This window comes from Melopsittacus undulatus, chromosome 17 (assembly GCF_012275295.1).
Source record: "Melopsittacus undulatus isolate bMelUnd1 chromosome 17, bMelUnd1.mat.Z, whole genome shotgun sequence".
Taxonomy (NCBI): Eukaryota; Metazoa; Chordata; class Aves; order Psittaciformes; family Psittaculidae; genus Melopsittacus; species Melopsittacus undulatus.
This window is the reverse complement of record NC_047543.1, coordinates 3,360,389-3,387,050: the sequence shown is the minus strand read 5'-3', so window position 1 is coordinate 3,387,050 and position 26,662 is coordinate 3,360,389. Positions and strand designations below refer to the sequence as shown.

At 57.4% G+C, this 26,662-nt stretch overlaps 3 protein-coding genes across 3 annotated transcripts in view; 1 reads left to right on the top strand and 2 right to left on the bottom strand.

Moving 5' to 3' along the window:
* NPEPPS (aminopeptidase puromycin sensitive) overlaps positions 1-5,530 on the bottom strand; it is a 32,352-nt gene extending 26,822 nt beyond the window's left edge. Inside the window, exon 1 of the mRNA XM_034070003.1 lies at positions 5,384-5,530. Coding sequence (XP_033925894.1) covers positions 5,384-5,506 — 123 coding nt within the window. The 5' untranslated portion in view covers positions 5,507-5,530. The remainder of the gene's footprint in view (positions 1-5,383) is intronic.
* A 4,156-nt stretch (positions 5,531-9,686) lies between these two features.
* MRPL45 (mitochondrial ribosomal protein L45) lies at positions 9,687-14,653 on the top strand. Its single transcript, XM_034070173.1, has 8 exons — positions 9,687-9,780; positions 10,009-10,201; positions 10,637-10,754; positions 11,534-11,632; positions 12,108-12,156; positions 13,138-13,287; positions 13,365-13,538; positions 14,023-14,653. The coding sequence occupies exons 1-8, from the start codon at positions 9,736-9,738 to the stop codon at positions 14,080-14,082; spliced, it is 888 nt and encodes a 295-aa protein (XP_033926064.1). The 5' UTR covers positions 9,687-9,735; the 3' UTR covers positions 14,083-14,653.
* A 1,356-nt stretch (positions 14,654-16,009) lies between these two features.
* On the bottom strand, positions 16,010-26,214 carry GPR179 (G protein-coupled receptor 179). The gene is made up of 14 exons (XM_034070310.1): positions 25,397-26,214; positions 24,916-25,024; positions 24,053-24,146; positions 23,445-23,641; positions 23,255-23,323; positions 22,440-22,549; positions 22,123-22,361; positions 21,665-21,803; positions 21,475-21,580; positions 21,242-21,388; positions 18,068-21,007; positions 17,534-17,902; positions 16,905-17,449; positions 16,010-16,859 (listed from the first exon to the last, which is right to left on the bottom strand). The coding sequence occupies exons 1-14, from the start codon at positions 26,212-26,214 to the stop codon at positions 16,265-16,267; spliced, it is 6,477 nt and encodes a 2,158-aa protein (XP_033926201.1). The 3' UTR covers positions 16,010-16,264.
* Positions 26,215-26,662: the final 448 nt, after the last annotated feature.

Sequence of the window (26,662 nt, the reverse complement as noted above, 5' to 3'; positions counted from 1 at the left end):
CAATCATATTTAATGGTAAAAAGCATCTCACTGCATCAGGTACAACCAGTTACAAAGGTGTGTATATGCAGACTGTCACCCTGCTCTGGAATAGAATCCATTTACTCTTCAGCAAGAAGAGGCTAATCAAGGCAAGAGCAAGCACCAAATGCCCACGATGAACGTAGCTTTGCCAGAAGGCTGACTTGCTTAAAAGCAGCAGATGAACTAAACCCAATGTCTGGATGGAAGGAGTGTTTCAACATTTAAAAGCTGTTGGTTTTGATGAAACTAACATTAAAATACCTGCTGAGAGTAGCCAGGCACAGATACCTCAAGCAGGTCTGCTCTGTACCAAAGCTGCAGACCTTCCAGGTGTTGAACTGTGGTGGTAACCTGGTGTTAGATGCTTCCCAGCCTCCTGCACATCCACACTTCTGCTTTGGGAAGGAAAATCTCACCTAGGAGGAGATAACGGCTGAAGTTCCCCCTAGGAAGTTTTCCAAGATAACATCACTGGATGGAAGAAGAGCTGAAAAGGCAAATTATTTGGCTCTGCAAAGGTGTTGTGAAGCTTTTGATTTTCCCCAGTGATCAGAGCAGGAAAAGACTTGATGGAAAAAGCTTTTTAGGGCATTTCAAAGAAGCATTTGAATGGCTTCAGTAGAATGCCAGCCCACCTGAAATACAGGCTGAGGGGCACCAAAAGACATCACCCATAGTCAAAGTGAATTCCCAAGAGCCAGTTCTAAGACTAGGTAAGTAAGATCTTGTCACTTATCTTCAGAGTCCTTTTCTAAACGTAGCATTACAACAAGTATGTATGGTTTTAGCACTTTACTCCCTAAGAACAGACACCTAACATCACCTCAGCTGTGCTGTAGGTTCTTCTTAAGAACTCAGAACTTCAATGAGAAAATGAATGAAGAGTTTTATTAATCTGCATCTCAAGCAGATTTCAGTAGACAAGCAGTAAATTACCAATGCCACCACTGGAAAAACTCACTTTATTCCAAAGAGCATCCAAGTACCCACTTCAGGAGTGTCAAATACACCCAGGCATGTAAACCCCTCTGTAACTACAACCGATGCAATCGTTTCACCTTATGAATAACAGAACTGAAAGGGGCCTTTTGAATGGGAGCACAGGCTTTCCTGGCTGGAAGCTTGTGTCATCAGGGCACACGCAGCCCTGAGGTCCTGATTTTGAAGCTCCAGACTCCAACACTCAGATTCAGGTCTAATTTCATGGGCTGGAAAGGCAAGTTACAATGCTGGATAACACAATTTCTAACCCCCTAAGAGATACTGAGTATAAACACTACTCCCATTAAAGCTTATTTTCTCCAAGGTTTACATACAAGAGCATCACAATAAATCTTTATCTGGCATGCAGCAGGATCAGAAGACTACACAGTCTTTAGTCTAGCAGATACTGCATAATTAACCTATAAAAAGCAACAGATACAGGTTAAACATTGCTAAATATAACAGTATCCTTAAGACATATTAAAGGGACTGCAAAAGATACTGATGAGGGCCATCCCCCTCAGACTGTACATTCTTTAGGGACAGGTTGCTTTGCAACCACGAAACACCTCACTGCCATTTCTAATTAAAGAAATGAATCACCACACAACACTAAAGAAGGTGGTTTATATAGGGGGAAATACCAGGAAGTTAGAGGACAACCATGCACCTTCCTGGAGCTCTGCACCACACAGGTCGTCTTTGGAGGCAGGACAGTGTTAAGAACTCACACATAGAAGCACAAAACAAGGGTTGAACTTTGAGAACCAGATGTTTCTGTTGCTGGGTCCTTGTGCTGCACATCCCCTCTTTGTTCCAGCCCTCGGTTCAGCCTCCCAAGAGTCAGAAACAGAATGGAAAAAACTTGGCCTAGACACTGAGTAATACGAGTGCACTGCACTGATAACCAGAGCCTGAGAATCAGGGTTAGAATAATGAAACCTCAAGCCAGCAGATGAATAAAGTAGATGAACTATTTCCACCCAGAAAGAAGAGAGAACTGAATTGTGCTCATTCAGGAACAGCCCCACACGCCCAACAAATCAACAGCTTAAAACGCTAAAGGGGACATCACTGACAGGGTGAGCACAGGATTGAGAGTAGGCGACTGTTTCAGCTCCAGATCTGCTGCCAACACGCGATGTCTGCTTCTCCCCCAGCCACGGTCTGCCCTGGCCGCATCAGGGTTCCTTGGGAAACAGTTCAGTTAAGGATTTGGGAAGATTTAACTGTGACAAATGGCAATTATAATACTGACAGTTTATATAATTGTTACACAACTCTCCGGGCTTCAGAAATATTCATATGACCCTTTGCTAAATCTTATGACATTATTTATTATCATATGACAATATTTAAACATCTGGAGTAACCAGACAAAACTTCACAGAAGCAGACAAAACTTCAGGTACTTCAACACAGCTTCAAAAGCTGGTGGAAATCGGATCAAGGGGCAGAGTTCAGCATCATTCCTTTCTCAAGGCACAGCAAACACTGCCCAGAGGGCCCATTCTCTAACCTGAAAACTAGAAGTGCCCCAATAAACCTCTACCATGTATCATTTCTCTTTTAGGCTTTGCAATGAGCCTGGTCACCACTGACACAGAAGCAACAGCTTTATCTTTTGAATCATAAAAGGCTTTATCCTCTGCAGCTTAACTGAAGGAGCCATGTTAAGTGTAACATTTATTATAGTGGGTATAAAGACAAAACATTGTGTTAAGTTCTTTCTCCCTACAAAAGCCAACACAAATGCGCTGCCCCAAACCCAAGGCTGGGAAGTTATTTACCATTTCTTTAGGGCTTGGTGCTCAAGTCGAGAGACTGACTAGAATTCCACAGGGAGGGCTGCCAAATCCCTCTTTAACAGCTCTGAGTGAGAAACGCAAACTGACTGACCAAGTGTTCCCTTGTAATACCTTGGCTAAATATCACAGCCTTCCCTAATGCCACTCTGCTACTAGAGATACAAAAAGACCCCAAAGCAAACGCACACTTTTGCTGCACACAATGAAATGGTTTCCTCATTTGGTGATTAAACAGGATTCATTCTGGTGTCAAAGTTTCAGTACTCACCCCACTGGTTTAAGAACTTGATGGGGGTTCTTGTTTGTCCAGCCATTATTGTATTGGAATGGAGCAGAGGGACTAAGAACTATGCTCGATCAGGGACCTGGCTCTTCGAGAGGAGGCAGTCTATGTATTTCCCTCCCCAAAATCTAGAGCATTCAAAGTTTGTGCCTTAACATAAAAGCACCTTCCCCTCAATGACTGCACAACACATGCCAGAGCTCTCCAGCATGCCGCAAACAGAACACCTCCGATGAGCAACACTCCACCTCACTGCAAGCTGCTAGTAGGAACAGCCAAGGGGTCCTTACCTGAACCAACAGCACACGAACGAGTTATCTTCTAGATTCAGGAACAAAAACCTAATAAATGACCACATATTCTTAAAGAAGCCATTCTCCTTGTCCAAAAAGCATCCTGTCCACTCAGCACTGCAGGTGAGCTGCTTATTCTTCTCTCCATCCTCTTAACTTTCTGGAGTGTGCCTTTATTGTGCTCTGGACACCCACAGGCACAAACTTCTCCGGGTTTCTAACTGGAGCCAAGCGTGTGAACACTCATCCCATGCACCTCCCTGCACCTCTCCCGTGCCTGCCTGCATGCAGCTGGGATGTGGCCTCATGATTATTCAGCCTCTGACTGTTCAAAGCTATTTAAAACTAAAGATATGTACTTCAGATGGGTTCTCAAAGCCTCACCCTAAACTTCTGTTAATTCCCTCTCCCGTGGGAACACCAGGTGAGCTCACCACCATGTGAACACATGGGCTTTTTACAGCCTTGAACCTGACAGCTCAGTGCTCTCCCTCAACACATGCCCTCAGCTGGTAGGAGAGTCCAGGATTCCGCATTGTCAGGTGGTATCCATTGCTCTAGGAATTCATTGAGCAATCCCCTGCACAGCGAACAGCACAACAAACACCTCACAGGACTATGAAACCCAGGCACAACCAAGCACCATCTCCCACCAGAAGCCTCCAAACCCTCATTATTCCTGGGTTCAGACGGAGTTTCCACGGCTGCTGTTCCATCCACGCTCTCCTCAACAGCAACGCTGGCTTAAAAAGCCACTTCTCCCCTCCCCCCCCCCCCGGGTTATTTTTAACCTGGATGATTTCAGTGATCCCATTTACAGCAGGGCCCCACAGCTGTAACAGGCCTGAGGAGCAGCAACTTGGGTGCGAGGACAGGAATAGGTGGCTCGGATTAAGACGGAAGAGACTGGGAATGTCTCAAGCTGCACCATCACACTGGAAGGCCTGAGAGCACCCGAGCTCAGGGCAGGCTCTGCAATAGGCTCTCAGGCTTGCAGTGTTCCTTCCACATGACACAAACTTACTCATCTCCGGCCATCACCTCCCTGCAGGTCCCCAGATTCACCATCACCCGCTGGCAGGCACCGGCTCCCTCTGTACCGGTGCTTCAGGTTCAGCAGTGTTATTGCCTCATGTGAAACCAAGGCTTTAACCACGGCTTTAACTCTTGTGTGCGTCTCAGCAGCATCCTCCTGGGTTAAGGAAGTGCTCTCCCGGTTCTTCAGTTTCCAACCATTGCACAAGGCACGGAAAGGAGATTTAGGGAATCTTGGCAGAGCAGCTCGGGAATGACTGAGACTCCAGGGCTCCCATCAAACATTCCAGCTTGGAAGCACGGACACGGGGGAAGCCTTTGCCTTGCAGACAAGGCAGCAGAGCCGGTGCTTTCAGCTTGCACACCCTTCCCACTGCCCACCGAGCCTCTCGCTCCAGCTTTCCATGACACTTGAGGCCTACCAGCTTACCGTACCACACCGGGGGGGGGGGGGGGGGGGGGGGAGCGCCGGTTTAACCGCATGTGCGCTTGTTCGCCTTTTCCAGCATAATCCCGAGCCATCGGAATGGCTGGAGAGGGATACAAGCAGCACTCGGGAGGCCGGCAACAGGCCCGGGATCCCAACGCGCTACGGCATTCCCAACGCTCCGGGTCTATCCAACACACACAGGGGCACGGGGGTAGGGGCGAGGCCCCCAGCGCCTCCCAGTGCTGCCGGGGGCAGGGCGGGGCCCCCGGGCTATGGGGGTCTATGGATGGGCTGAATGGAGCGGGGAAGGGGGGGAGCCCCAAGCGGCCTCTCTGCACCTGCCCGGCCGGCTCCGCCGCTCAGGGCCGGGCCCTGCCGGGCTGACGGGCCCGGGAGGGGAGGAAGGGAATGGGGAAGGGGAGATGGGGCCTTGGCAGCGGGAGGCAGGGAGGGAGCCGGGCCCCTGAGGCCACAGGTCCCCCTCAGCGGCGGCGGAGGATGAGGAGGGGCCGGAGCGCGGCCCTACCTGCACGGCGGCCTCCAGCTTGCCCTCGAAGGTGAAGTCGATGAGGTCGGGCTTGAGGCAGAGTCCGTAGTTGAGGGGGCTCACGTCGGCGGGCAGCCGCTCGAAGGGGCGCTTCTCCGGCATGGCGGGGGAGCACCGGGGGGAAGGGGAGGGGAGGGGAGGGGGGGAAGGGAGGGTTTCGGGGCTGCGCCCCCCCGCGGCGGGGCGGCGGGCAGCGGGGAAGCTTCCTGCCGGGGACGCGGCGGCCCCGTCACCGGCACAGCGGGACCGGGAATGGGAACGGGAACGGGAATGGGAATGGGAATGGGAACGGGAGGCGGCGGCGGCCCCGCAACCGGTACAGCGGGACCGAGAACGGGCGGCGGCGGCGGAGCGGCGGGAGGAGGAGGAGGAGGAGGAGGGAGGGGCGGGGGCGCGCGCGCGCGCTCCCGGCACGAGGCGGCCGGGAGGGAGGGGGCTGGAGAAGAGGGAGGAGGAGGAGAAGGAGGAGGAGGAAGGAACAGCGCGTGCGCGCGCTCGCGCGCGGCGGCGGCGGCGCCACGCGGCCGCGCACGTACAGAGCGAGCGCGTTGCGTAAGCGGTGTGAGGGGCAGCGCGCATGCGCAGCGGTTGGGTTGCTGGTGCTGATCCCGTTCCCAGTAGGGATGGGGACCGGGAGATGGGGAATGGTTTGTTATGGGAGCTGCTCTGTGCAGCTGCCCCGGGGGCCTTGGAACGGGCATCCCGTTAACGGTACCGGGGTACCAGTGGTGCCGGGAGGTGCACCCTGTGGCCGGTGCTCATCATCCCATCGTGCGGTGCGGGTGGAGGACACCGGTCCCGTTCTCCCCGGGTGCTGCCGGGTCCAGAGGAGGCAGCTCCGCTCATGGGGTGCAGCTGTCACCAACCTCCAGCGCCAGGAAATCAAGGGATCGGCTTGAACCGCAGATGCTGGGGCAGCATGGACAGGAGAAGGCTCCTGAAGGGGAGACCTGAGAGCAGCTCCAGTGCCTAAAGGGGCTGCAGGAAACCTGGAGAGGGGCTTGGGACAAGGGCCTGTAGGGACAGGCCAAGGGGAATGGCTTGAACCTGCCCGAGGGGAGACTGAGCTGAGCTCTGAGGCAGAAGCTGTTCCCTGTGAGGGTGCTGAGTGGCTGTTTCCCATGGCCAAGCACCTCCCTGGGTACCACAGCCCCTGGGGGCTCCCACCGGGGTCTGCAGGGTGGAGGATGCTGTGTGAGGAATCCCTCTTCAGAAGCCCCTGCAGCAGTTATAGGGTAATAAATGGCCCAAGCGGGTGATGCTGGGTGGCTCTTTGGGCTCCTGACAAACACCAGCAGGAAGTTTAAATGATTCTTAATAAAGGCTTTATATGGGGGGGGGGGGGAGAAGAGGTGGAAAATGGAATTCCTTTGGAAGAGGGGAGCCTGCACTAAGGGCTTTGCCCACACCCAGACCTGATTGAAGTCTCAGCACCCCGAAAGGAGCAATGCTGCGTCTTTGTGGGTGCCACAACCTCCCTCCTTTTAAGGCGGAAGCAGCAGCAGGAAACCATGAATTGCTTTCCACCACTAGAAATGCAAATCCTCCTTTTCTTCCCCCCTCCATCCCCAAGGAGATTCCCCATTGCTGGAAGCGGTGCTCGCTGTGCAGAACGTCTGGGATCTGCTGGGACACAGAGGAGCCGGTGGCCTGAACTGGGGCACATGGGGGAAGTACAGACAGCTCTCAGCACGTCGTTAGGAAAACCAAGGGGCCTGGCTTCATGTGGGGCTTCAGTGGGGCCGCATTGTGCTGAAAACCCCCCGAGGAGGAGAAGGGAGACAAGGAAACAGCTGGAATCGCAGCAGGGCGGTTGGGAAGCTGCCACCATCCCCTCCCAGCACCCTGGTGCGGTGCAGAGCTCCAAGGGATGTGGGCAGAGTGTGGATGTGGTGCTGGGGAAGGTTTTGGTGCTGGTAGAGCTCCAGGCTGTGATACCAGTGGGGTGATGGGGAGAAAATCCCATGTCTGCCCCTGTGAGGGAAGGGCTTCAGTGGTGATCCCGTGGTTTGGATGGAGGAGGACTCAACCTGGATGTGCTGTGGATACCCCGAGGCCAGTGTGGAGATGCCCAACCAGCACCACAGCCATGCTAAGAGACCTTCCCGGAGCTAAAAGCCCCTCTCTTCCCACCTTGCTTCCATTTCCAATGCCCTGGGGCACAGCTTGTGGCTACCATTGGCCCTGCCTGGGCAAAGCCACGTCTGGAACTGGGCAGGCACAAGGTCAGGGGCAGGATAAGCCTATTCCTGGAGCAGAGCTGCCGGGCACCGCAGGGATTGTCTCCTCTGAGCTTTAATTCCTGTCCCCGATGGCCACGCAGGTCACTGGGTGCCCCGGTTGCAGTGGGGACAGCGAGAGGGCTTGGTGGCCACAGGGCTCCGGTTGCCATCTGCGGCTGCTGCTCCACGCAGGGGATATTGTTGGATGACGGATGCTGCTGTCAGCGAGGATCCAGAGAGAAAGAAAGGAAGAAAGAGAGAACCTCCACTGAGAGAGTTGGGGGGAGGCCTCCTCCTCCCGCCCTGTCCCAACCAAACCGGGTTCTCCTGCAGCGCCAGACTGGGGAAGGGAGTGCCTGGGACAAATGGATGGGGTGGAAGCCAGGAGCTGTAATTATCCCAGAGCCTCTGCAGCCACCAACTGCTGTCAGTGCAGGAAAACGAGGGGGGAAAGGGGAAGAAAAAGGAAAAGATCCCAAGAGAGGCTTTTCTTTTGTGTTGTCCCTGCTGAGAGTGGGAGCAGCCGGAGGGCACTGGCTAATCCTGCCTTGCAGGTCTGGGCCGGAGGCTTAGGGCAGGAATCTCTGGTATTTGGGACTATGGGGACAACAGCCTGGAAGCTGCAAAGTGGCTCCTGGGGCCTGGGTTGGGAGGGATTGTGCATGGCTTCCTCCCCTCGTGCGTGCGGGTCCGACTGTCACCCTCCTGTTGTGCCTGGGGCAAGTTGCACAAGGATGGAGGGAAATGCATCATCACCTTCTGCTGATGCTCCAAATCCCAGCCCTGGTCCTGAACTCCGATGGGGTGAATCTCTGCATGGTGGTTTTGCAACAGGAAGCTCACACATGGGCTGGGGTCACCATCAAGTGGCATCTCCAAGAGGCCACTTCTGCTGGGAGCATCCCTGCCTGCTGCCCTAGTCCAGAGCACAGCAGGTAGGGATGCTCCTGGGTTGTGTTCCCCAGCAATGCCCGCAGCAAGGACGTGGCCCAGGGGGGTTTCCAGAGCCCTGGAATGACTGCTTAGGGTGGTAAAACCGGCTGAGATGGCATCACAGGGCAGCTCCGCAGCTGGGAAAGCCGGATAGGCTGGAAAAACCCAGCCCCACAAGTCCGGAGGTGTGGGAAAGTGCTGGGGCTGTGGGGCCGGTTGACTCAGCGCTGGCTGCTGTGGGACAGGATTCCCAACCCCATGGCTTGATCCCTGTTTTCCAGAGGAGAAACTGGCTCCGGTTTTCCTGGGGGGGGGGGGGGGGAGCATTGCCCCTCTCCTGTATGAGCCCCCACAAGCATCATGGCAGCCTCTGGGACCCGCTGCGGGGATGCAGCTGCGATCCCCACACCCTGCGGTGCCCAGTGCCCCTCGGTGCCCCCCGTTTCGCCCTGCAGGGCCGCTCCCACCGGCACAGATAACAACGTGGGCCGGGGTCAACGGTCTCGGGCACAGCGCAGCCGTCAGTACACATTAACCAGCTGTCCATGGAGCAACGCTTCCCGGGGAGCCAAGATCAACATTCCCAACGCCAACTGGGAGCGGGGCCAGGCTCTGCGGGGCTCACACCCCCAGGATGCGGCGCCTCTGGGGCTGTGCGCTGGACCAGAGCTGTTTCCTGCTGCTGGGCACTGGTGCTGAGCGCACCGGGGTGGCCCCGAGCGGCAGCTCCGAAGGAAGGGGCGTTGGGAGCAGCCGGGTTTGATGGGAGCTGTCGGTGCTGCATCCCCCGACGTGCAGCATCCCATGGGGGACCCGTGTCCCGCACCCTGCTGCATCCTGCGGGGTCCCGCATCTCCCATCCCCCTGCCCCGGGGGTCCCATTCTCCCCGCACCCCCTTTCCCTGTGCACCAGGAGCACGAGGCCGGACCCCCCCCCCCCCCCCCATCGCTCGCTGCACCCCCGAGCTCAGGGTTCCCCCCCCCGCGCTGCGCTCATGGGCGGAGCCTCCCCCGCGTGTTCCCCCCCCCCCCCCCCCGCAGCCGATGGAATTTTCCACTCGCCGCCGCAGCGCGGGCTCCCGCCGGCCCCGCCCCGCCCCGCGCGCGGCCACCTATTGGCCACGCCCCCCTCTCTCCTGGCCACGCCCCCGTCCCGGCGTGCTACGCGGGGGGAAGATGGCGGCCGCCATGAAGGCGGGTGTGGGCTGGCTGGGCCTGAGGGTGCGCTGAGCTGAGGGGGATTCGGGAATGGGAATGGGAATGGGAATGGGGAAGGGAATGGGAATGGGGTGTGGGGAAGGAGAGGTCCCGCGGGACAAGGTAGGGCGTTAGGTACAAGGCTGTGTGGAGGGCCGTGGGGCAGGGCCCGAAGGGGACAGGGACACGAAGGGGAATAAATGGGGGTGTGTGTGGGCCCTGGGCTCACTGTGCTGCTCTGTGCTCCCTCAGGCGGCGGGGGCCGTGCTCCGTGCTGCGGCCCCGGCCGGTCTCGTTGTCCCTGTGAGAACCAAGAAGAAGAAGCACACTGTGCCCGAGTGGGCCAGGGAGCTGAGCCCGGAGGAGAAGGAGAAGAGGCTCCGGCCTTTGGTGGCGAGAACCCCCGAGGACCGCATGGAGCGGACGTTCTACATGGCTTCCACAGGTGCCAGAACCTCTGCCCTTAGCTGATGCACAGCAGCAGCGTGGAGCCGTGAGTGAGCAGAGGGACCGTGGGGACAGTGTCTGCAATAGGCTGAGCTGCGCTCACGGGCTCCTGGTGAGGGTGGCACCTGCCCTTCGCCTCAGAAGGGTGCCAGGCTGTTGGCCCCTAGGGATGAGGAGTAGGAAGGAAGGTCACGTTCCTTGCTGCTGGATGTGTCTTACCTGCCTGTGTTGTATGGAAGAGGAGGGCAGACAGCAGGCATCTGGCACTGCTGACGAGCTCAGACTAGAAACTGCATGCTCATGTTTTATGTTACTGACATGTTATGAGGGGGGAATCCCACTTTCCCAGCTCCCAGTAGCCAGGATGCTGCCCCTTTGTTGCCTTCATTTTCCTGTTTTACAGCCTCCTCCTGACCTCTCTTCTCTCCTGCAGCCGCTATCATAGACCCCTACGTCCCTCCTGAGGGGGATGCCCGCCTGACATCCCTATCCAAGGATGGGATGGCACAAAAGATGCAGAAGCTGAAGCAGACCGCTGCCTCCCAGCTCGCGTACGTGCCTCCTTTTTAATCAGTCTATGGTGCAGATGTTTTGCTTGGTGTTGTCTTGCAGGGTGGGATGGTGGGGGTCGGTCTCTACCCTCTTCTTCTGTTGTTGCTGTGGTACCACTTAGCCAGGAGTCCCTGGTGTGAGAATGAACACAAGGTTCCTGTCCTGGTGCAGATGGGTATCATGTACACTTATTTTCATAGAATCATAGAATGGGTTGGAAAGGAGCTTAAGATCATCCAGTTCCAACCCCCTGCCATGGGCAGGGACACCTCACACTAAACCATAGCACCCAAGGCTTCATGCAGCCTGGCCTTGAGCACTGTCAGGGATGGAGCATTCACAACCTCCCTGGGCAACCCATTCCAGTGCCTCAGCACCCTTACAGTAAAGAATTTCCTCCTTATATCCAATCTAAACTTCCCCTGTTTCAGTTTGAACCCATTACCCCTTGTCCTGTCACTACAGTCCCTAATGAAGAGTCCATCCCCAGCATCCTTATAGGCCCCCTTCAGACACTGGAAGCTGCTCTGAGGTCTGCCTGCAGCTTCTCTTCTCCAGGCTGAACAGCCCCAACTTTCTTGAGGATCCTTTGGGTTTGCAGCCCTGTGTGTGTTTTACAAGCATCCAGAGGTTATGGCTTAGTGGGGGGGAGTCTCCAGTTTCAGTGGCTTCTTGGTAGAAGCTAGGCTTGGACTGAATTAATGCCTCATCATCTGAAGCATGCAAGACGGTTCCAAGTTGTTCTTTCCTTACTATAAAGCTTTTCTTACCTTTTCAGTCTGCGGAAGATAAAAGATCATGATCTGGAGTTCAGCACAAAAACCTTCCCAGAGAAGGCACAGGAGATATTTATTGAAGCTCACAATTGCCTGGCAAAGTAAGACTCCTTCTCTGACTGATGCAGTTAGGTAGAACCTGCTGCTCCTCACTAATATCCTCTGCTTTTCCTCCTTGTCTTTGTAATCCTTGGACCTCCTCTGCAGCAAGTACTTTCTTTTCCTGCCCCCATCTCTGTGGGGAGGAGCCTGTTGGGAATTTGGGCAGGACCCATTCATTTTGATAAGGAAAAGCAGGTTGCAGGAAATCCCTCTGCCTGTCCTGCAGGAGAGATGAGTTGTTGCACCTCAAATGTCACCAACAGATGAGTGTGTTTGTGGTGCTGTTCAGGATCATGCTGCAGGGAATTGCTGGGATATGAAGTGATGATGGATCCTGATTTTGTGCTGAGTTGGCAGCTGAGGAGCTTGCTTTTTCTGGTTTGCCAGTAGACTGAGTGTCCTGCGGAAGCAGGAAGCTGTGTAAGCCTCTTCACAAGGAGTGTATTCCAGTAACCATGTGTGTTTCACTTGCAGTTTTAACAAGCAGAAACTTCACTCCCTGGTGACAGAGCGCTGCTACCCAGTAAGTGTTTCTGTGGATGCAGCTTGTCCTTCTTCTCTTCCATTGTCTTTAAGGCTTTAAGCCTGACCATCTGTCTCATTTTGTTCTGGGTACAGTAGAGACAGAGCTGGGAGGGAAAGCGCAATATGAGCTAATAAAGAAATGCTTCATTGTATATAGTACTATGCTTGTTATTTCAGACTTTGGCAGTGGAGATCAAACTTAAACAGGGGAGATTTAGGTTAGATAGAAGGAAGAGACTCTTTACTTTGAGGGTGCTGAGGCGCTGGCACAGGGTGCCCAGAGAAGCTGTGGCTGCCCCATCCCTGGCAGTGCTCAAGGCCAGGCTGGACACAGGGGCTTGGAGCAGCTGCTCCAGTGGAAGGGGTCCCTGCCACAGTTGGAACTCACTTGAAGGTCGCTTCCAACCCAAGCCAGGCTGTGATTCTTGGAGCATTGTGTGCAGTTCCAGTGCCCTCAACATAAAAAGGACATGGAACTGTTGGAACAAGTCCAGAGGAGGCCACAAGGATGCTCAGGAACTGGAGCAGCTCCTGTATGGAGCCAGGCTGAGAAAGTTGGGGCTGTTCAGCCTGGAGAAGAGAAGCTGCAGGCAGACCTCAGAGCAGCTTCCAGTGTCTGAAGGGGGCCTACAGGGGTGCTGGGGAGGGACTGTTCATTAGGGAATGTAGTGACAGGACAAGGGGTAATGGGTTCAAACTGAAACGGGAAGTTTAGATTGGATATAAGGAAGGAATTATTTACTGTGCGGGTGCTGAGGCACTGGAATGGGTTGCCCAGGGAGGTTGTGAATGCTCCATCCCTGGCAGTGTTCAAGGCCAGGTTGGATGAAGCCTTGGGTGATATGGTTTAGTGTGAGGTGTCCCTGCCCATGGCAGGGGGGTTGGAACTGGATGATCTTAAGCTCCTTTCCAACCCTAACTATTCTATGATTCAATTCACATCCTAATTAAGTTGGTGCTCGTTTGTTTTTCCTCACAGGAGATGGTTCGTGGGAACAGGTACAAAACCATCCGGTGGAAGTTTGTGGAGTCACTGGAACCCCCAAGGGTGGTTCATGTTCGATGCGAGAGCATTGTGAACCGAGGCAACCTGTATGGGCAGGTGACAGTGCGGATGCACACACGGCAGGTACCTCCCCTTGTGCTCCCTGTGTTCCCCAACTGACTCCAACCTGCCAGCCCAGCATAACCTGGCTCATTTTACAGATTCTGGCCATCTATGACCGCTTTGGGAGGCTGATGTATGGTGGGGAGCAGGTGCCCAAGGATGTTCTGGAGTATGTGGTGTTTGAGAAGTACTTGGTGAACCCGTACGGCACGTGGAGGATGCATGGCAAGATCGTTCCCGAGTGGGCTCCTCCAAAGGACCCCATAGTGAAGGTAATGCCACCAAGAGGCACTGATGTGGTCCCTGGATAATTCTGGACAAAACCAAAGCTGGGTTTCCTGTAACAGGAAGGTGGTGGATTAATGTGCAAGCAGACCTGTTTATTAATGTGGCATTATCAACCTCTAGCACCTGGAAGCTCTAATAGGAGGCTGAGGGCATTTGTCATATATGTGATAGTTTAGGGGGTTACTGTTCCCTGCACACAACCTGGTGAAGCCATGCAGGCACTCAGTCTTCCTCTGTTAACTAAACACAGGTCCTAGAAGAGGAACTATGCTGTCATAGAAGGCATATCATCCCATTCCCAGTGTCTTTCCCCCTACTGCTGCCATCTGGTCCCCTCCTGTGTGCAGGGCCTTTGCATTGCCAGAACCCGCTGCTCATCCCTTCTCCTGCACTATAACATGAAGGATTCCTGTTGCAGCAGTTCAGAGCTGCTCTGTGTCATGCTGATTTTGGTCCTTGCTTTTTCAGACGGTGCTGATTCCTGGCCCAACCTTGGATCCCTCACAAGAGTACGAAGAAATGAAGTAGGAAGTTCCAGAGCCTGTACAGAGACAGCCTGTGCAAGCAACCGTGGGGGGGAAGAAGTGGAGAATGGCTGTGGAGGTGACAGCTTGGATATGGCTGTGCCTTTCCAGTGAGCAGTCAACAGACAAAGCAGCTTCAGAAATGGACTCTGCTCACTAAGAATTTGTCTTTAAAGAACAAGAGGGGCTTGGCAGGGCATTCAGGTGAGCTCTGAGAGCTTTACTCCATCCAGGTGGACTTAGTGTGTTACAGCTTAACCCTGTCTGTGTGTCTGTGAAGACAGGAAGTCTGTTCTCTTCAGGAGTGCTCTTGAGGCTAACCCTGTCCTGAGCCTGCCCTGTGAGAAGAGCCCTTGGCAGCAGCACTCTGTTCAGACATGGGGTATTTGACTCTGCCATTGGAGGTGTCATAGACCTGCTGGCCTCTCATTCAGACTTGAAGGAGGCATCAGCAGTTTCTTTTCCCATCCTCTCTGTACTGATTCCCAGACAGAAAACAGGGAAGAACAGGCAAGCACACTTGAAATCATGTTCTCCTGGGTGGGTGCTGCAGTTGGACTCCTGCTGAGTGAATGCATTTGCAGAGGGGCTGCAGCACAGCACTGATAATAAAGTCTTTTGCCTTCTTGAAAGAGTGCATCTCTTTGCTGATGAGTTTTGGAGCATTAGGTAGAGATGCTCCTGAATTCAACAGTGGATGGTGGTAGTGAGTGGTTGGCACCATCCTGTGGACACAGTGATATTGCCATCAGGGTCCTGGTTTTTGCAGGCTGAGTGGGCTGGGAAAATGTACCCACAGGTTTCCTTTTTCCATGGCTGAGAGCAAGGCAGTGAGTCTGCTAATCTGTTCTTGCTCTGCTTTGCTCAGGTGAGTTCCATTTACTTCCAGTTACAGAGCAAAATATTCACTGGTTATCAGGTAACAAAGCATTTTTCAACCTTGTCTTGTTTTTTACCTCAGCCATTTTCCAGAGCTTGTGAGTTAAGTGCATTCCTTCTGCCAAGGAAGAGTTTGTACAGAGTGTGCTGTTTGAAAGAGTTACAGCTCCCGATGCTTGCAGAGTTGCTCAGTGTTTCTGTGTCCTTTTGAAAGGGCAGAGTATCACCCCTGTGCTCTGTTAGGAGAGGAGCCAGCAATGGAATCCCTTTCATCTCTTTGGGAAGTCAGAGGGGTGTTACAATCTGTCTGCCTTTCCTGAAAGAACCTACTATATTGAGCCTTCTGCCTACACTTGTGAGCTGAGGAGAGATTCAGTGCTCCAGCATATGGGAGCTAAAATAAACCTGGATGAGCTGCCTAGTTGGTGTCTGGGCAGCTCATGAGCAGGTGTGGATGTAGCTCCTCAGCAAGTACCTACAGACCAGGTTCTTTGGCTCTGGATGAGAAGAGTTGAGTTTTCTGCTGGAGTAGCTGTGTTTTTCCAGGGGGAAAGACCTTTCCTTCCAGTCTGGCAGTGTGTGGCTCCCTATCAGCTTTGCCATTATTCAGACCTCTGCAACTCACCCACTTGTGTTTCTGGGTTTCCTTTCCAGCCTCACTCCTTTCTGCTGTATCTCTTTCTTGAGCATGTTTAGTATCATGCCCACACCCCATAAATCAGCCACTAAAGTGTGTGCTCTGTAGATAATGTTTTATTTTCTCTCTGTACACTTACTTACACCATCAGATGATCATGGAACACTTCAGTGCTGAAGACCACAGGCAACACATTGACATCAGCATCCCTTTCTAATGAGAGTGCATCCAAACGACAAAGGAACAGCAGGACCAGCTCTGAGCCTTGTTGGATTCAGAGAGAGGGACAAAACCTTCACTGGGGGAAGCTGGTTTCCCCCCTGCTCCATCACCTTCCTGCCCTGGTTTGGCTCTTCCCTATGTATTTTAACATATTCAGGTGCCTGCTTGTACCACAGGGACCCTGCAGTGGGCCACCTACCTGTGGACAAATGATGGGTGGTGCTTTCACCCATCTGGAGAGCTTGATGGGGAGATGTTCATTGTCCCCTCACTGCACTGGTCCCCAAGGCCACCACCAGAGACCACTGGAAGTGTGGCCATGCCATTGGCTTTGGTGGACACTTCTGTCCTTGCCTGGGCTGTGCCACTGGGCATCAGCCTTCAGCTCAAGACCTTCTGGTCATGCAAACCATATCTGCACCTGGCTGATGGCCCTGGCCAGAGGGGGCTACTCATGGTCCCAAGGGCAGACATCAGCTTGGGTTCCACTCTGGGAGGCAGCCACACTCTGCACCTCCCATGGACACACTGCTGAGGTTTTCCTGCTGTCTGTGCTGGTCTTCTCAGATGCTGATGGGGCCTCTTCTGCTTCCCAGGGACAAACCTCAGCTGGGCTGGGGCTGCTGCCTGCCCCAGGGGCTGAACCCCCTCCCCAGGGCAGCAGCTCTGCCCCAGGGCTCTGCAGGGGCTGGATGCGGCTCAGGGGCTTGTGCTTGGCCTCACTGCCAGGTCTGCCCTTGGGTTTGTTCCTCGGTGGAGACACGGTGCTGGCTCCCAGCACCGGCTTTGACTCTCCCATCCCAGGGTATGATGCTCCATCAGCTCCGTGTGGGATTTCCTCCTCTGAGCCCCTGGGATCTGCTGCTTCCCAGGGGCAAATCTCAGCTTTCCTGCTCTCCGTGCTGTCGGACTGCTTGGACAGCTCTTTCCCTGTTGCAATTCTCAGGGATTGCTCCTCTGTGTCCAGGCTTTCCCAGGGACAGATGGACTCACGGTTGAGATTTGCTTTCTCCTCCTTTGTAGGCATGCTGTGCCCAGTCTCTCTGCAGACACCTTCACTTGTCAAGGGTCTCTTTCTCCCTATGGACAGAGCATCCTTGTCCTGCCTTGGTTCCTCTGTACCTGATGGAGCTGCAGCTGCCTCCCAGGGGCAGATCTCTGCTGTATCCGTGGATTGAGCCTCCCAAGGACACACCTCTGCCTTCAGGCTCTCCACACTTGCTTTCTCCTCTGCAGGTGTGCTGTGTCCAATCGCTTTGAAGGCACCTTCCCTTGTCAAGGGTCTCTTTCTCCCTATGGACAGAGCATCCTTGTCCTGCCTTGGTTCCTCTGTACCTGATGGAGCTGCAACTGCCTCCCAGGGACAGATCTCTGCTGTATCCATGGATTGAGCCTCCCAAGGACACACCTCTGCCTTCAGGCTCTCCCCACTCTGGGATGCTCTTGGAGGTGCTCTGGGCAGCGCTGGGCTCCAGGCACGGGGATGCTCCATGGGCTGCTCCTTGTCCAGGCTCTCCCATGGACACACAGCCTCTCGCTTGCTGCTGCCCCTCTCCAGGGCTCTCCCTGGGCTGGCCAGCGCTGCCTGGCGCCTGATGCGCTTGTCCCCCTTGGGCACCCCCCCAGGGCCCTGCTTTGGCTTGAGCTGCTGGAAGGGAACTGCAGCCCCTTCCCATGGGCAGATCTCTGCTGTATCCATGGATTGAGCCCCTGGAGCCTCCCAAGGACACACTTCTGCCTTCAGGCTCTCCACACTTTGGGATGCCCTCGTAGGTGCTCTGGGCAGCGCTGGGCTCCAGGCATGGGGATGCTCCATGGGCTGCTCCTTGTCCAGGCTCTCCCATGGACAGATGGATTCACGGTCAGGATTTGCTTTCTCTTTCTTTGCAGATGTGCTCTTTCCAGTCTCTCTGCAGACACCTTGACCTGGAGAGGGGGTTTTAGTCCCTATGGACAGAGCATCCTTGTCCTGCCTTGATTCCTCTGTACCCGATGGAGCTGCAGCCCCCTCCCAGGGGCAGATCTCAGCTGTATCCATGGACTGAGCCCCTGGAGCCTCCCAAGGACACACCTCTGCCTTCAGGCTCTCCACACTTGCTTTCTCCTCTGCAGGTGTGCTGTGTCCAATCGCTTTGAAGGCACCTTCCCTTGTCAAGGGTCTCTTTCTCCCTATGGACAGAGCATCCTTGTCCTGCCTTGGTTCCTCTGTACCCGATGGAGCTGCAACTGCCTCCCAGTGACAGATCTCTGCTGTATCCATGGATTGAGCCTCCCAAGGACACACCTCTGCCTTCAGGCTCTCCACACTTTGGGATGCCCTCGTAGGTGCTCTGGGCATTGCTGGGCTCCTGGCACGGGGATGCTCCGTGGGCTGCTCCTTGTCTGGGCTCTCCCATGGACAAACTTCCTCCTTGATGCTCTCCACGCTCTGGGATTTCTTGGATTTGGCTTTTGAGTTCCCCATGCTTTTCCTGATGAGATTTGTGAAGCTCCTGCTGCTCCTGCCCTCCGGTTGATGTCCGCCCACCTCTGCCAGCTTTGGTTTGGTGCCCTCCACTCCTCTGGTCGCCCCTTTGTTTTCCCCTTTGGAAGGGCCACACATGTCCTGCCTTGCTCTGTCCTTCCCCGATGGAGCTTCAGGCTCTTCCCAAGGGCAGATTTCTGCCTTGGTGAGCACCTCAGCCTCTGCTTTCCATGGGCAAACATCGGCCTTGCTGCTGCCCATGGCTCCTGCTTGCTTGGCTGTGGCTTTGGGCAGAGCCGGGTGTCCTGCTGCCAGCCCTGTGCTGCTCTGCTCCACACCATCCCTGGGATAGGGACATCCCTGCTGGGTGCTCCCGTTGCCTGCAGCCAAACCCATCCCTCCCGTGCCCCCCGGGGCTGCTGCCCGGGGGGAAATCCCGTTCTCCCCTTGGGAAACGTCACCATCCTCTGCATTCCCTGCATTGGATACGGCTGCTCCCCCTTCCCAAGGGCAAATCCCTCCTGCATCACCATCAGCTCCCGTCGCTTCCCAGGGACAAACCGAAGCCCGAGCGCTCGGTGGGATCCCTCCTGGCAGCTCAGAGCTGCTGGGAGCAGCTTTGGGTGGCTCTGGAGCTCCCACCAACCCCAGGGACCTTGCCCTGATGCTCTTGCCCCACTCACCCACCCGTCTCCTCTCTGCTTCCTGCCCCTCCTGCTCCGGCTCAGCCCCCTCCGTGTCCCCGGGGCCGGTTTGTGCTCTCGTGGTGCTCCCCTGTTCCATGGTTTCCCATGGGCAAACCTGGCCCCTCCTGCCCTCCCAAGGCCCCTCCAGCAGCTCGGAGGGGTTTGCTGGTGCTTTCTCCATGCTCAGCTCTTCCCTGGGGTGCTGAGGGTCCCCCCTGTGCTCCTCCCAGGGGCAGATCCCTGTTTTGATGCTGGGATCAGCCTGGTTGGCTCTAACACAGACCTGGGCCTGCCTGACCACTGCAGGCATCTCCTCGCTCCGGCTCCTTGCAGGGACCTTCCCAACGTCCCTGGAACCAAGGGGCTCAGGGTGGCTGCTGCCCTCCTCCTTGCACACGCTTCCTGCTGGGACATCCAGGCTTCCCTGGGGACAAATCCCAGCCTCCAGCTCCTCAGCAGCCGCTCTCTGCCCATCACTGATGGATGGGGGGGAGCTGCTTGCGATGGTTCCTGCCTGTGGCTGCTCCACCTCTGTGTGGTCCTGGTAGGGGATGGACCCACTGGGACCCTCGAGCCCTTCCTTTGGTGCTGCCGTAGGAGCATCATTCCCTGGCTGCACCACGGGAGCCTCATCCCCTTGCTGGGGCTGGGCCACCACCAGCGGGGGCTCATAGGGACATTCAGCTCCTTCTTGGTGACCAGAGTTTGATGGGACCTTGTGCTCTGCATCTGCATCCCCATGGGGAGCATCGTGCTCCTCACCCGGCTCCTCTCCATCGGCCCTGGCATTGTTGTTGTGTTGGCAAAAGACCTGCTCAGAGCCCGTGGTCCCTGCAGGGGACACGGCCGATGGCTCTGCCGAGCTTGGCCTCTCCCTCCTGCTGCCCCCTTCCTGCTCATGTCCCCTCTTCCTGAGGCTCCCCTTGCCCTCCCTCTTGCCCTTCGGGATGCTTTTCCCTCTGGAGCGGTTGAAGGCTTTGATGGCCAGGCCCAGGCTCCAGAGGGACGTCTTGATGTGGGGGGGGGCAGCTGCTGTGTCACCAGTGCTCCCCGACCCTGCTGCTTGGGTGGCTCCTTCCCTCCGGCTCAGGATCTCCTCCTGGACCAGCTCCCAGGGACAGACCTGTGCTGGGATGGATGCTGCAGGCGATGGGGACCCTGCATCTTCCTCCTCCATTCCTGCTGCTCTTCCCTCTGGTTGTCCCACCCGTGCTGGAGGTCCCATGGGTGGCTCTGCTGGCCCCAGGCTGTCCCCAGCCGCTGTCCCCCGCAGCCCCAGGCTCTGGCAGCGCACGGGGGGCCGTGGTGGGGTTCTCCTCACCACCACCATCCGCACCCGCCCTGGGTGATGGGAGCCATCGACGCTGATGCTCTTGATGGGCGCGTAGGTGATGCGTTTCTGCACTCTGCCATCACCCAGGGGGGACACATCCTGCGAGCACCCCTCGGTGGGGCTGGGGACAGCATCAGGGCTTTGGGGCGTCCCAGCCTCCTTGGGGGGTCCTTGTGCCGTGGGGTGCCCTGAGGCCAGGGTGAACGGATGCTCCATGTGTTGCTTCCCCCATGCAGCACGGCTGGCAGCGAGCAGGGCTTCATCCTGCGCCCCGGCCACCACACTGAGTGACTTGTGCAAGGGGGGTGCACGGGGCAGGGGGGGCTGCCCGTGCCCCACCAGGTTCTGGGCACTGGCTGACTTGTACATGAGTGGAGCAGCATCAAGGGACTCGCTGTCAGATTGCTCCGAGGCTGCTGTCACCATCATCTTCCTCCCCGGCACAGGCTCCTGGGGGGGAGCAGGGATGGGCGAACCCCCTTGGACCCCCTCAGTGCTGCGGGAGCCATAATCCTGCATCCTCAGGGTGGTGGTACCCGCATTGAGGAGCTGCTTGGCCGAGGACCCACGGGTGCTGCTGCTGCGGCGGGTGATGGAGCGAGCCAGGCTGCGGCGGGTGCTGCGCTGCTTGGGGAGGTGAGGGTTGAGCGCTGCCATCCGCCACCTCCTGTGTACCTCCAGCTGCCGGTAGAGCTTCTTCAGCTCCTCCTGTGCCGAGGGCAGAGAGCAGGGAGAGGAGAACGTGTCCGATGGGGCTGCGGCTGCACCCCCAAACCAGGCCCCATCCCTCCATGCCAAGGAGGTTTCCCTACCCGTGGCTTTGGTGGATTCACCCTGTGCCCCCCCACACCCCATCTGCTTTGCATCAGGAGAAAGACTGCAAGAGGCACCTCTTACTCTGCAGAGCAAGCGTCAAAAGAAGGTCCTGAGTGTGGCACCCACCCGAATGTCATCGGGGTCGAGGCTGTGCTCGCTCCAGGCAGATGTGATGCTGCTGTTGAGGCAGGAGCCCGAGCGCCGCATGTCCAGCTCATCCTCATAGACCTCAGCTGTGATCTCCTCCCTCAGCGGCGAGCCCGTGTGCAGGAACTGCAGGACACGAGGGGAGAGCTCACGCAGGGAGCCCCGAAACGCTGGGATCCCCCTTCCCCTGCATCCTTTGGGATGAGCGTTACCTTCGGGATGAAGAGCAGCGCCAGGGTCATGGTGATGGTGCTGTGGGTGTGAGCGAAGAAGAGCAGCAGTGTCCAGTCAGGATGCAGTGAGGGGACCATGATGAACCTGCAATAGGATTTGCCACCCGGTTCCTTGGCATTGCCAGGGATGGGAATGTGTTTCCCAGCTCCTGGCAGGCCCGTGTCCTACCTGACCACATGGAAGGTGGCTGAGATCATGAGCTCATTGTGCAGTGCGATGCCCATGTAGCGGGGTTCATGGAAGGCAGAGGGCACAGCACGCGTGGCAAAGCACAGGAAGCTGCCCCACAGCAGGAAGAGCAGCTCAGCTGTGGGACAGAGCAAGGGGAGCGATGCTGAGCACCCAGCACCATCATTGTCAGTGTGTTCTTATGGGTGCTGGTGCTGCTACCCACTGGGACCTCCCTGCCTCGGGGCACATCCAGCCCTGCTGGCTCCGGTGCAGAGCATCCCTGCATATCACCAGGGCTCAGCTCCCAGTGAAGTACCCTGCCCCAGGGTGAGTGCTGGGGATGCTCAGAGGAGAGGACGGGAGGCAGCTGTTTCCAGGCTCCAGGCACATTAAATAGACAAGGAAAGGCTGCATTGATGGGATGGGGTCCTGGGCTGGGAGGGTGCTGGTCTCACCAATCACCATCATGTAGTCCCAGTGGTCATGGCCGCAGATGTAGAAGTGGAGGCCACCGGCAGTCTGGGTGCGGATCACCAGTGGGATGTTCTTGTCCACGTTCTCCAGCATCCCAATGGTCCAGGCTGCCAGGAACCACAGCACCAGGACCAGGATCAGCCCCAGCATCTTCAACACCCGCATGCTCGACACATAGGGCACCCGCTGGGCCGTGCGGGACAGGAACACCTTCAGCACCCTGCAAGGGGGAAAGGGGTGAGCCCCAATGGGTCCCTGCTGTGGGGGGCACAAACATTCAATCCCCCCACCCCGGTACCTGTACAGCTTGAGGGTGATGGTGCCATAGACGATGGTAAAGCCGAGCATGCGGACCCAGCGCAGGACAATGCAGCGGAAGATGCTGGGCTTGAAGTACAGGATGAACACCTGAGGTGGGGGGAGAGACGGGTTGGTGGTGGAATAGGGATGGGTGGAGACTCGGAAATGAGGGAATCATGGAATGGGTTGGGTTGAAGGGACCTTAAAGCTCATTCAGTTCCAACCCCCTGTGCCAGCGCCTCAGCACCCTCCCAGGGAACAGCTTCTGCCTAAGAGCTCAGCTCAGTCTCCCCTCGGGCAGGTTCAAGCCATTCCCCTTGGCCTGTCCCTACAGGCCCTTGTCCCAAGCCCCTCTCCAGGTTTCCTGCAGCCCCTTTAGGCACTGGAGCTGCTCTCAGGTCTCCCCTTCAGGAGCCTTCTCTTGTCCAGGCTGCCCCAGCCCAGCTCTCTCAGCCTGGCAGAGCTGCTCCAGCCCCCGCAGCATCCCCATGGCCTCATCCAACCGCTCCAGGTCCCTCTTGTGCTGCTGCTCCAGAGCTGGATGCAGTCAGTGCTCACCGCTCCCATCCTTCCCCCTTGGCTCTACAGCACCCGCCAGGGCTCTTGTGGGAGGGAGAGGGGATTTGGGCAGGGATTAACTCCGGCAAGAGCAGGGATTTGGCTTCCCAACATTTACACCGGAGCCACTGGGAGCTGTGCCAGTGAATCCACAATTAGGTGGAGTTGTGCCCATGCCCTGCTTGGGGCCAGTTCCACACCCTTGCCAGGCTGCAGAGGCTCTTACACTGAGTCCTATCCCAGCTGGATACTCACTGGGAAGTAGAGGAGGAGGGACCCGAAGAGGATTGTCTCCAGGAGGATGATTCCAGAGGCCCGGATCCTCTGCAGGGACACAAATGTGAGGATGCAGCCAGGAGCCAGGGCAGGGAGCTGCCCCCTTGAGCCAGCAGGGTTTGGGGATGGGATGGGAGCAGAGGGGGGGTGGGATACGGGAACACCTTGCCTTGCTCCGTCGGAAGTGGTAGGAGATGAGCATGCTGAGGAAGATGGCCAGCATGCAGCAGGCCTGGCAGGACAGCACGGCCGCCCGCAGCGCCCGGTCCTCCTGGATCAGGCAGGGAGCATCGTCCTCGCAGGTGGAGCATCCTTGGCGGCAGGGCCGGCATCCCAACAGGGACCCCTCGTCTGCCCCCACTGTGCCTGGAATAGGATCGTGGAGTTATCATGGACTCAACCAGGCTGTGGAAAAGACCTTTAACGTTGAATCCAACCGTTCCCCAGCACTGCCAAGGCCACCCCTAACCCATGGCACTGAGGGTGTGTGAGCACTTGCAGGGCCAGTGCCTGCAGCCCTGCCCTGGGCAGCCTGTTCCAATGCCTGAGCACCCTCTGGGCAAGGAATTGGTCCTCAGCTCCATCTCCCCTGGTGCAGCTTGAGGCCGTTTCCTCTTCTCTCACTCATTACTCGTGGTTACAATCACTGCATCACTTGGAGGCACGTTCCTTGCCAGGGAATGGGCTTGGACTTCCCAAATCCCCTCCAGCCCTAGGCCCCACTGCAGTGGCCATGTCCCACTGGGTGAAATGGGGACCTCTGGACACGGCACCCACCTGCCTGGGCTGCTCCACTGGCTCCATAAAAGCCCGGCTTGCACCGGCACAGGTACCTCCCGAGGACAAAGCCGCGGCTCTCCTGCGGGATACACTGAAGGAGACAGACTGGGATGTATGGAAAGGCTCATCCCACATCCCAAACTCTCCCCCATCCCTGCATCCCCCCTGCACCAGTGGCTCCAGCATCCCCTGTCTCACAGGTACCTGCCCCCAGCCTGCTCTCCCTTTGTCCAGGAGGAGCCAGTGGTTAAACAGTGAAGAATTAAAAGCCAAAGCTTGCCCCTCAAATCCTTCCCTAAACCCTAAATGGACACATAATGCAGCAGAGAGCACTAATCCTGCCCAGCCATGACGGCAACGGCGCTGCCCTAATCCCCCCTGCCTGCATCCTGCCCCCAATGGGCTGTGCTGGCAGCTTCTCTGGGTATTGTTGTGTCCTGGGGACATTCCCAGCGCCAGAGCCCATCCCTCGGGAGGAAAGAGAACCTGGTGACGCCTTTCCCACTTGGGGACCACACTGAGCCGTGTGGCTGTGGTGTTTGCCCTGCTTGGGGATGCTGACAGTTGCGCCAAGCCCTGAAACAGGCTTTGGCATCTCCAATGGGCACCACTGGCAGGGATGGGGGTGGTTGTCCCACCGATGCCCAGCCATCCCCGTGATGTCTGGGCAGGGAGCACCAGGTCACTCGCTGCTGCTGGCACAGGGAGGGCAGATTTGCACGATAAACCCCTCCACTGCTGCGGAAGGAAGCAGATGGATGGGGCCAGGAGAGGATAAAGCTGGGTCGGAGGGAGGGATGGGGGCAGAGCGGTGCCTTACTGGGTGAGGGGATGGGGTGCTGGGTGCTGGTGGATGGTACCTGGGTGCTGTTGAGGTCGCAGCGGTGCGTGTCTGCGAACCAGCCCGGCCCACTGGCACACTGGTCAATGGCCACGTCCCGCAGCTCGATGTCCACCCGCACGACACCCCTGTGCACAGGGATGGGGTCAGCCCCGTGTCCCCAACCAGCACAGGCCCCATGCCCCACCAATGCCATTGGGACAGGCACCAAGGGAGGGCACAGCCATGGGGGTGCTGGGTGCTTGGGTGGCCCAGGGAAGCTGTGGCTGCCCCATCCCTGGCAGTGCTCAAGGCCAGGTTGGACACAGGGTCTTGGATCTACACCGTGTCTATGGGTGTGCAAATACCCATACACATGCACAGGGATGCAGGCAGGGTACTGGCAAAGCATCCTGCCTGCACCCCAAGGTGCTGCCTCCAACCCCAATCCCCAGCGTTCACACAGGGCATTCCCAACACTCTTTACAGCCCCCCCCCCAGCCCCTCTGGGTACCACTTACTTGAACTCAGGGCTGAGGTCTGGCTTGAGCCCATAGAAAGCAGTGGAGAGCGTGACAGCCCAGACAGGCAGGAATCGGCCATCCCGGCACTCGAGGAAAGGAAGGGACCACCGCACATGGCTCGGGTCCCCCACGTAGCTGTCACCCCGCTGCCACTTGGGGGTCTCCATGCTGCGCAGGTCATTGCTGAGCACCCTCTTGCGGAGGGCAGGGCTCCGCTGGGATCTGAGCGCATTGAACCACTCGTTGTCCCAGCTGAGGTTCCCGAGGCTTGGAGCAGCAGCAGCGGACACATCCTGGAGCAGGATCTGACCATCCCCCTTGGTCGCCTGCAGCATCAGCCGGGGCTTGGCGGCCAGCGGGTGAGCATCAAGGGCCAGCACCGCCCTGCGCACCCATGGGTGCCCCTCGGCCAGGCTGCGCACCAGCGCCTGGTACCACTCCACATCCTCGGCCACGCTGGCCTCGCGGATGTCGTTGGTCTGGAGGAGCATGTTGAGGAAGTTGGCGGCTTGGGCCAGGGCCTCGGGGGCGGCGCGGAGCGCAGCCCGCAGCGCCGGGGGGGGCCCGAGCCCCGCGGCCGCCGCCGGGACCCCCCGGCTGCAGTTGGCTCGGGCCAGGAGCCGCTCATCGCCCGTCCGCAGGAACGCCAGAGCCGCCGCAGAGCCCTCGGCGTCCCCCGGCTCCGCTGTGGGCACCCGGGGGGGTGATGGAGCCGGGGACCACCCCTCCGGCCGGGGGGGGCTGTCCTGCGGCCGCTGGCCACGGAGCAGCGCCGTGTGCCAGCACCAGAGCAGCAGCCACCGCCACGGCCCCATGGCTGGGGCTCAGCGGAGCCCCCCGGCCCCCTGCGGCCCCGCCGGCCGGCCCCGGGGGCACATGGTGGGGGTGATGCCCCGGAGCCTGCTCGGCTCCACAGCGCTGTGAATCGCGCTCTGCCGCTTGTTTTCCTGCCTCGGTGATGCCGGAGCAGACGTCAGCAGCTCCAAAACGTGCTCATCTGCTGGCGCCGGTGCCCGGAGCCCCCCCGTCTGTCCCTGCGCTCCTGCTTGGATGCGGTGCTGCGGAGGTCCTGGCCCTGAACCCCATGGGGACCCCCGCAGCCCGGCCCTGAGGCCCGTGGGGACACCCCATACCCCAGCCCGGAGCCCCGGCGGGACCCCTGCACCCCTCGGGCTGGCCGTGATGCAAGCGCATCCTGATGGGAAGCCATGGCAACAGGGCTGGGAATATTCCTCCTCTCTCCCCCTTCCCGCAGCCCTCCTG

Bases quoted from the DNA above. Each gene is read 5' to 3' on its own strand.
- MRPL45 (XM_034070173.1), top strand. From the start codon at position 9,736: ATGGCGGCCGCCATGAAGGCGGGTGTGGGCTGGCTGGGCCTGAGG. The intron at 10,755-11,533 runs GTACGTGCCTCC...TTACCTTTTCAG, and splicing joins ACCGCTGCCTCCCAGCTCGC to TCTGCGGAAGATAAAAGATC. The intron at 12,157-13,137 runs GTAAGTGTTTCT...TTTTCCTCACAG, and splicing joins TGACAGAGCGCTGCTACCCA to GAGATGGTTCGTGGGAACAG.
- GPR179 (XM_034070310.1), bottom strand. From the start codon at position 26,214: ATGGGGCCGTGGCGGTGGCTGCTGCTCTGGTGCTGGCACACGGCGCTG. The intron at 21,804-22,122 runs GTGAGACCAGCA...TCTGTCCCACAG, and splicing joins GGACTACATGATGGTGATTG to CTGAGCTGCTCTTCCTGCTG. The intron at 21,389-21,474 runs GTAACGCTCATC...CGTGTCCTGCAG, and splicing joins CGCTGCTCTTCATCCCGAAG to TTCCTGCACACGGGCTCGCC.